Below are 8,879 nucleotides of genomic sequence, written 5' to 3'. Positions count from 1 at the left end.
ATTTGTGGATTTTTAAATAAGTATTTTATGCCTTCCCTACATGAAAGTTCTCCTAAGAATCCGCTAATGTTTCTAGCTTAGAAATGGGAACCAGAGTGATGTGATGTCTTTGTTTTTCCTGGTGCATCTCCTGGGAGTGGAGATGAGATGCATGATAAATCTTTCACCTTGGCAGGAAGAGAGGGAAGTGTTTAATATTTAACTAAGGTTGTCTTTGACTTCAACATCTGTCGATAAGGGACTGGAGTTACAAATATGTAAACCTGTGTGTTTTTGCTAAGAGGAGTGCCTGGAAGGAGAAAGGGATAACCTGTCACCAAGGAATAGACCTCAACTACACTAGGAGAGATTGGTTTAAAATCAATCAGATGAAGCCCACATTACACTGAAATAGTTTGATACTTGCTTGACTAGGACCATATTTAAGCACAGTAGTTCAAACAGTGGCTTTTGAACCAGTGTGGTTAAATTGTGCAGGTTGCTGTGTCCGTGCACTCATCGTCTCAAGTTCTCACACCAGTCTCAGTCATCGTCCCACGGGGAGCAGCACGCCAGGTGCATGGCCTGTTAGCTCCTGTTTGCTGAAGAAAATGGTCTGCTAACCAATCAACTGAACTCATTGTCTCAGAGCAATGCATGGGTTTTGCTAAAGAAAGAGTAATTTTTTAGTATCTATAGATTCCTCTAGGTTAGGGGAGTACCACATTTCCAGCATGGCATTTAGTTCCGTTTACACCACTGGGAAAAACTCCCGTTACTGACAGCAAACTAGCAGAAGCATCCCGCCCAACCTGCCTTCTGGCCTCAGAAACTTCACAGTTATTCAAGAGAAAATGTACAAGTTAAAAAGGCTTATCCCAAACTTCATCTTTTTTGATGAGCCCTCATAGATCTGAGCTGCGTCTGTTATAGAAATCTGGTATGTTGCAGGTGGAGGAAGAGTTGTGTGTCATACTTTCCTGTACTCAGTGTATTTGTGTCAAGAACAGTGTCAAGCTAATTGTCTTAAAGAAGTGTGCATTTGTTAATCATTATAATATTCTCTCTTACTGGGCTTGTACAATACCTAAGCAGTCAATAAACAGCCTACTGCAAGAATGCTGTAGTCTTGCAGATAAAAAAAATTTACTACACCTTTGAAAAAAACAAATAAGAAAACAAATACTGCTTTTTTCATGTATTTTAGAATTTTTATTAAAAAATACATTTTTACAATAGGATATATGTATATATCCTATTATATTATATATATCCTATGTATAATAGGACATTTTCAGTAGAATGGAGGTGTCTATGGGCTAGAGAGCTGGAGATTTCACAGCAAAGGAGTGGGCAGATGCAGCTTTCAAAAGCTTACTCCATTGGGCTGAAATCTGTAAGCTAGAATTGCTTGTAAATACCTAGTCGTGATGATTAACGTGTAGGCTTTCCACCACGACTTACAAAAAAAGCCTACTAGGAAAACCCACCCGGAGTCACGCTGTGCCTGCCTCTTGCAGATGCGTACAACCCGCAAAGTGTCGGTATGGCCCGTGGGACTGGTAGGAGGACGCCGCTACGAGCGCCCCGTGGTGGAAAATGGCAAAGTTGTTGGCTGGTACACCGGCTGGAGAGCTGACAGGCCCTTCGCTATTGACATGGCAGGTGAGCACCGAGTTTCATGATACATGAATGTTCCTCAGAACAACTGTTCTTACATTTTCTTATGAGTGGGACAGAAAGAGATGTCTCCGTGTAAGCAGCTTTTAAAGCTTCTGAAGTGCAGCCACTGTTACGTAGCCCTTCAGCACTAAATATTTTGGAAGTCTGAGCTTGCACATCTCATCTAATTAAGTTGCTTCTTGGTGATATCTGAACTTACTTTCACTTGGTTTTAATTTTATGCGGCAATTTGTCTTTTTATGTTACATAAATTGTTTGTCTGAAACAAATTAATTGTAAATTAATTAATGCAATTAATTTTTGCAAGGAGCCCCTGCCTTTCATTGTGTCATCAATCTACACCAGGCAGCGTAAATGCAGACCCTTGTTAGACCTCATGTTGCAAAATGCTACTTTATAATTAAATTATTCATTTTTTTATTGGCTATTTAGAACAACAGTGGTAACTGTAGATGGATAGAGTTTGAAACACTGGGCTTAGGGGAAAAATCACTGACAGCTATAGTCTAGTAGATGAAAGCAGAAAAGCTTCAAAATTAATCTAATCAATCATCTTCTGCTGTGAAGTTAGCACACAGCATCACTCTGTCTTGCTGTCAGTCCATGCTTAGACAATCTTTCGTATATATTCACAGCCGCCACACGAATCACCACTGTGCAGAAGCCCGATTTCTGATGTAGCAGCAGCTGCTTTCCCAGCAAATGATACAACATTTGCACTTAAGCATATTCTCTATTCAGGAAGGAGAGGAAAGGGGAAAAGTAGGGATACAAGGGCAAGAACGAGGCAGAAATAGCCAGCCATTTTCTTTTTTCTGAAACCCTTATGTTCTGGGAGTGGGAAAAGGACAGTGCTTTCTCATCTCAGTATAATTTTTTTTTATGGATTGAAATGTTTGATAAAAATACATATTTGCAGTACAATTGGTTAAAAAGAGTAAAGGAGAACGAACTACCAGTTAACACCTCAAAGACAGAAACATCAGCAGGTGAATTCTTCTGCACTGTAGAAGCATTTGAAATTACCAGTATCACCTGGTATGAAAATCAATATTTGAGTGTCTAGGTACCCATGTTCCTCAGGAAGAACCAGGTGTTTCAATCCCTAAACCTGTGCAGCCTGCTGAGGGCTGCAGCTGTGCATCTCAACAGTCCATGCCTGGGGATTTCTAGCTACAGACTGATGCTATGCTGCAGAAGGGGTTACTTACATGCATTATAAAGGTGCTAGCACGGGTTCATCGTTCAGTAGCAGCAGGGAAAAAGCCATTACACACCATTTACCAGGGGACTCTAACCCCGACAGGAGGAGATACATGGAAAGTTCTTGTCGTTTCCACTTTGCAGTTTGTGGCTGAAACACCGGCATGAGGGAAAGCAGCTCCATCAGGAAGATTATCTGCCTGTACTTACACCTCAGTCACAGAAGGGAAGGTTATAGAGACAAAAATACAAGGATTGAGAGGATAGGAAGTTAGCGTAGATCCACAAACAAGGAGTTACTGCTTTGTATGAAAAGTTTCATTAGTCTGTAAAAAATAACTGAAGAAATCAGATCACATTTTTAATTTCAGCAAGGAGGGAAATGGATGCTGTGCAGGCTGGCAAAAAAAAAAAAAAAAGTTTGCATCTTCATTCCCCTCAGGAATAGTGTGGAAGCGCAGAGACAAACAGAACAGAACCTGTAAATCCAGACGTGCACAGGTGTCTGAACAGGCGCAGTCTACAGGATGCGTGTTCACACCCAGTGTTCAGCCTTGTCCCTCCCCTGCCTCCCCCGTACACCCCTAGGGACTTGGAGGACTTGCTAACAAACCTCAGTCCGTGCTGTAGTAGTACATCAGTGCATCACTGGCATTCCTCCTCTACTGGCACCAGATATATAAGCGACTGAGGTCATACCATATACTGCACATAACGAAGATCAAGGACCTCTTGAAAATATTACCATGAAAAAAACACCAAACCAGGTGCATATATTAAACCGCTCAGCTGTCTACAGCTGTTTATCATTAATACTCCAATTCCCCAAGCACTGGTAAGGGGGCTCTCTTTGCTTTACAGAATGTTTTGTAGCAATTGTCACAAGAATTTGATATGAGGCTGGGTGTGAGAAGAATGTTTAGAAGGTTTGCGCCCACTGATTTAACTTGTGGCTGTTCGGAGGAAGCGTATCCTTGCTGTTAAGCACATAAATGTGTTACTCCAGACTCGGAGACACAGGACCAAATTCCAATCTACGGCAAGCGGAGACAGCTCCTGCTGATTTCATTGGGATCAGCTCAAAGACCCTAGCTGGCCAACTTCCCTACGTTCTTCTTTGAAATATACTCACATATGGCAATCACATGAGATCAGTAAACACTGGTCATTTCTTTTGAGGTTTGTGGTTGACACGGCTGCTCTCCACTGCTAAACTGCATTCAGAAAGCAGAGTAGCTGCTTCCTCTCTTGCTTCTCATCTGGCAACCGACACCCCCTATGAATTCGTTCTGGGGTTTTTTAACTTCTACCTCAGTGTTAACTTTAGGTGGGTTCTAGAGTTTGACACAGACTTCCTTACCCTCAGGGAAGGGAAAGGAGAAACAATGATGTGCTATAAGCAAAAAGAGACACCGATCCTGAGGTAGGCACCCTGTTGTTGATTTTAGACCTGATTTAAAATCTTTATGAGGTGATACTGTTAGGGATTTACTTTTGCCTTGTTCCCAGTGCCAGAGTTTTTGACCACCCATGAGAACAAGTTATATTGTGATTCTCTTACTGTCAAGATTGTTCAAGGAAAATAGTTGCATGCTTTAGCTTAGCATTTCAGGAGCAGCTTCCTTCAGTCGTGGAGATTAATCCATGGCTGGGAATCACTGGGCAAGCAGATTTTGCCCTTACCGTCCAGAGCTCATCCACTGTGCCCCTCTGCTAGAGCCTGAGCAACCTTGTAAATTTATTTTTATTTTGACATAGTATGAGGTCTTTAGTACATCTCATCTTTCTTACGCTTCCCTGAGAAAAAAGCTAGTCTATTAATGACACTGCAAAACACGGCAGATTTTGTCCCAATCTGAAAGAGCCACTGCTGGAAGTCACAAGTATGAAAGATTTTAAGTAAGTGGCTATGGCAGACACCAGATTCAAAAAAACCCCAAACCATCCCTCCATCAAAGGGTAATAACTATTTTAAATGTTGAGTTTAAAATAGAGAGCCTCTTTCATGGTAATTTAACTGTCAGGAGATGTCTTTGTTCTGGACTACAAAAAACTCCTGGTTGAGCACCTCTGCCTTACTGTGACCCAAACAGTAGTCACAGAGAGAAGATACTTGTGAGAAGCTGACCCCGAATCATGGCATGTTCAACAAGCCAGAGGTAGTACCTTGAACGGTGTGGAAGCCAGGGTACCTGTTTCAACACCAGCACCGAGCATTAGCATTTATACACTCCAGAAACTACAAACACCCTCGGTTTCTAGCTTGCCTTCAGCTACCATCCTAGCTACAGCATTCAGGAGGCAAAGGCATCCATCACGGCAACAAAGTGTTTAAAGACAATCTCAGGTCTAGCCAGATAAAGAAAAATGGTTGTGCTTTTTAACAGAAGCCACTGATCTAGCACTGGTCAAGGTGGGAACTAACAGGAACAGCTTCCATAGAAAGCGGCACAGATGTAACCTTTGCCATGTCTCCCAGCTATCTTGTCCTCCAACAAACGAATTCTTATCTAGGTGGCTCTTTGGCCAATTAGATGTAATTTACAGCCTTGCATTAAACACAAAAAAAAAAAAAAACCCAAAACACCTCTTCGTGCTCCAGCTATGAAATTGTCCCATGGCATTTCATGTGATCTTAAGCCCAGTATGACCTTGTAGGAATAATGCTCAAGTAAAAGAATTGTACGTGTGTAGCACGGTTCAATTGTGCTACACTGGAGACAGTCATCCCAGAGGAATCCCTGTTTGGGGAGAGAATTCAAAATAAGTGTCCTTTTGTCTATTACCGCTCAATCATTATCTACTGAGAGAAATAAATAGTGCCAGTAGGGTCAAAACCTGAGCCATCTCCTCTCTTTTTGAAGCCAAGATGATCCATCTGTGCTAAAAAGTCAACTGAAAGTTGTCACTAGAAGATGGTTTTCCCTCAAGTCCATCTGAAGTCTATCTACATAAAAACAGTCATACACATGAAATCAAAGCAGTTGTAAAACAGAGCTGAAGATCACGAGAGCCAGGAGATGTGTCTCCTTGAGTTACCTATCTCTTCCAGTTGCTGCTTTATGAGATTCTTTTAAAAAACGACAGACCACATGACCACTGATCGAGGAAACAAACCTCAGGCCACAGGCCAGTCAGTGCACAGTAGTCCCTCTCCTTGCCCCGTACAACACTCAGTTTAATAATTTGACTTTTATTTGATGCCTGAAACCACTGAGTATTTTTGATGGCACCCTAAAATGGCTGTTGGCAATCAGACGGGACTGAGGGCGCATTGCATGCAGGGAGCACAGCCAGCAGAGCTGAAGAGCTGTGCATAGGAAAAATCGACTCGGAACTGAATCCAATCTTCTCAAAAGGAGCAAGCTTTGCAACAAGAGAACCCAGGAGAAATTAACATATGGATAAGTATGGATTATGGGGGCCAGGGAGCTAAGCTGTGACATGCAAAGATACACAGCAGAAAATCTGTGTCTCTTCTGCTGAGAATGGATTCCTTCTCTGCTCTAAAAACTAGGACACACTACACTGGTTTTGGTGTTTACTTCATTTTCTCCTTCGTGGATGACCAGCTTAAGTCTTAAAATTAAATCTTCAGTCTTTTTAAAAGAAACAGCAGCTCATACAGCTGATCAACGCTCCAACAATGCCTTCCCTTGCAAAGCAAATGTTTTGGGGTTTTTTTTGGACAAAATATCAACTACACTAAAGCCTAGTTGCACCAAAAAATTATAGTTTCTTCTATTTGGGGGGGGAAGCCCCAAACCAAAAATACTGAACTGAACCAGACCAATTTGGTCATCAGTAATAAGTCTACGGTCGTCTTCTAAGGTGCAGAAAGCAGGTGGTGCAGTCTGGAGAGTAGGTGCAGGGAGGACAGGCTGCACACAAATATCACACCTCCTGCAAGTCTTCGATTTATTAGGTACTCTGCAAGGTGTGGGTAAGCCCTTTCCATCTAGACACCTATTCTTCTTTATCATAGGCAGGTTACAATGTTAAACACGTTTGCAGCAACTGTGTCCATCATTGAACTGGGATCCCAGTTCACATCCACCTCATTTCATTTAAAAAAAAAAAAAAAAATCACTTTCTGGTGTCTTCCTGTGGTTTGCTCTAAGCAAGAGCTTGACAGTTAAGATAAAGGTGGTTGCAGTGTGCCTTCTTTACATGTGATGTAGTAATTACTTCCTTATATTTTCCTCTTTAAAAGGCTCCCTTAAAAGCCACAGATACTTTCAAGGAAAATTCAGTAGCAAGATAATTCTAGTAAAAAAGGAGACAGATTTATATTCCATTAGAGAAAGTTATATACATTTTTAAATTGAGAAAATGTTAGTCCCAGCTTTAGATTTAAATGTTCTTGCAGTTTTCCAGAACACGTCAAAACTGTTACTACTTTTGTTATAAAGGGACATCTGGAACCACTCTGAGCTGAAGAAAAAAGGATTTCTTTGGTAGGCTTGGCAATTAGACATAAGGAGTGACAAATGTAATTTTTCTTTACAAGTGTATCAGTCAAGTATTGAGTCATACTTGGAGAAGCATACATGTGGCTGAACCTTGCTGGATAAAAACTGGAGAGTTCTATAAATAATGGCAAATTGGAGATTCATGAGAGCTGCTTCAGAGAGGGCAAGTTTGTTCCAGCTAGTGATTTCTCAGTTTGTAATCTCCCGTTGAGGGACCCAATACATGTTTTTAGCAGCATACATTGCAGAGAGGCATGTGCACTGCTGAAGTTCTTTCAGTCGTGCTTTGCAATGCACAGATCAGCTGCAGACTGTTTATGAAAATGATTCACAAGCCCCCAGTAACTACAGGGTGTAAAAGGAAAAACACGGATATGACTTCTCTTTCATCAACAATAATGTTAAAACTCTCTGAAGACCATAATTGTTATGTCTAAGTAACTTATTTTAGCCTTTTTTTCTGACTCTCTCACCTTTAAACCTAGAAGTGTTTGTACAGTATAAATTTCATACTTTTAATTTTACTTAAAATATAGTTTTATTTCTTAATTAGAAGCAGAAAGGAAGGATAGTCTGAGATTTCAGCAATACCTGACTTCTTAGGCAAAAACCATGTATTCTCTACACGACAGGAAATCATCTAAACATGTTGAAAATCCATGTGCAATTAAAAAAGTGTTATTGCACCCTCAGGGCAAACCAAAACAATGTAGGATGCACAAACCTACCAAATATTGTCTATCCATATAATCAAATTTACACATTTTTAAAACGAATGTGGGAGATTTCTAGGCTTAAGTGTAACGTACACAAAAATTTAAAGCCAGGAGGCTTTTCTTATCATCTTCCTCTCCCTCTCCCCAAGGATTTGCTGTGAGTCTGCAAGTGATTTTGTCCCATCCTAAAGCTGTATTCAAGCGTCGTGGCTCTCAACCAGGAATGCAAGAATCTGATTTTCTGAAGCAGATAACAACAGTGGAGGAGCTGGAACCAAAAGCAAACAACTGCACAAAGGTACCGATTTCCATGCTTAGTAAAAAGCTTCCGTATCCTCTCTGTAGATGACCATACTAACACAAATGCTATTTTATAGGTTCTTGTATGGCACACACGAACAGAAAAAGTAAATCTAGCTAATGAGCCAAAATACCACCTGGACACAGTCAATATTGAGGTATGATGTGGAGACACGCAAAGTACAGTATAATGGATGTGGCAGAACAGTCTGCTTCTGCGTGAGACCTTTTAATAGACATCTGATGGACTTCTGTGGAAAGAAAAGAAAGTTGTCAGATACTCTGATAACCAAGTCAAGTGGGTGTGCTTTGTTCTAACTTGTTTGCATGCATTTCTGAACTCATTTTAATAAACTGACACTTACCTTTGTTTTAAGGCTGTTTCCACATAGTAAAAACAATCAAGAGAAACATGGCTGCAACAGAGTATTTTCAAAATCATCATTTATGTATATACTTTTTGTATTTATCCAGTTTAATGGTGTAATTATAAACTGATTTTAAATCATGAACTGTTGATCTAAAT

The 8,879-nt window shown here is 40.7% G+C and overlaps 1 protein-coding gene across 1 annotated transcript; it reads left to right on the top strand.

Moving 5' to 3' along the window:
* Positions 1 to 1,499: 1,499 nt before the first annotated feature.
* Positions 1,500 to 8,517, top strand: B3GAT2 (beta-1,3-glucuronyltransferase 2). Its single transcript, XM_010079983.1, has 3 exons — positions 1,500 to 1,644; positions 8,203 to 8,351; positions 8,431 to 8,517. The coding sequence occupies exons 1-3, from the start codon at positions 1,500 to 1,502 to the stop codon at positions 8,515 to 8,517; spliced, it is 381 nt and encodes a 126-aa protein (XP_010078285.1).
* The last annotated feature ends 362 nt before the right edge of the window (positions 8,518 to 8,879 follow it).

Source organism: Pterocles gutturalis, unplaced genomic scaffold (assembly GCF_000699245.1).
Source record: "Pterocles gutturalis isolate BGI_N339 unplaced genomic scaffold, ASM69924v1 scaffold43529, whole genome shotgun sequence".
Classification (NCBI taxonomy): Eukaryota; Metazoa; Chordata; class Aves; order Pterocliformes; family Pteroclidae; genus Pterocles; species Pterocles gutturalis.
This window is presented reverse-complemented; position numbering and strand designations above follow the sequence as displayed.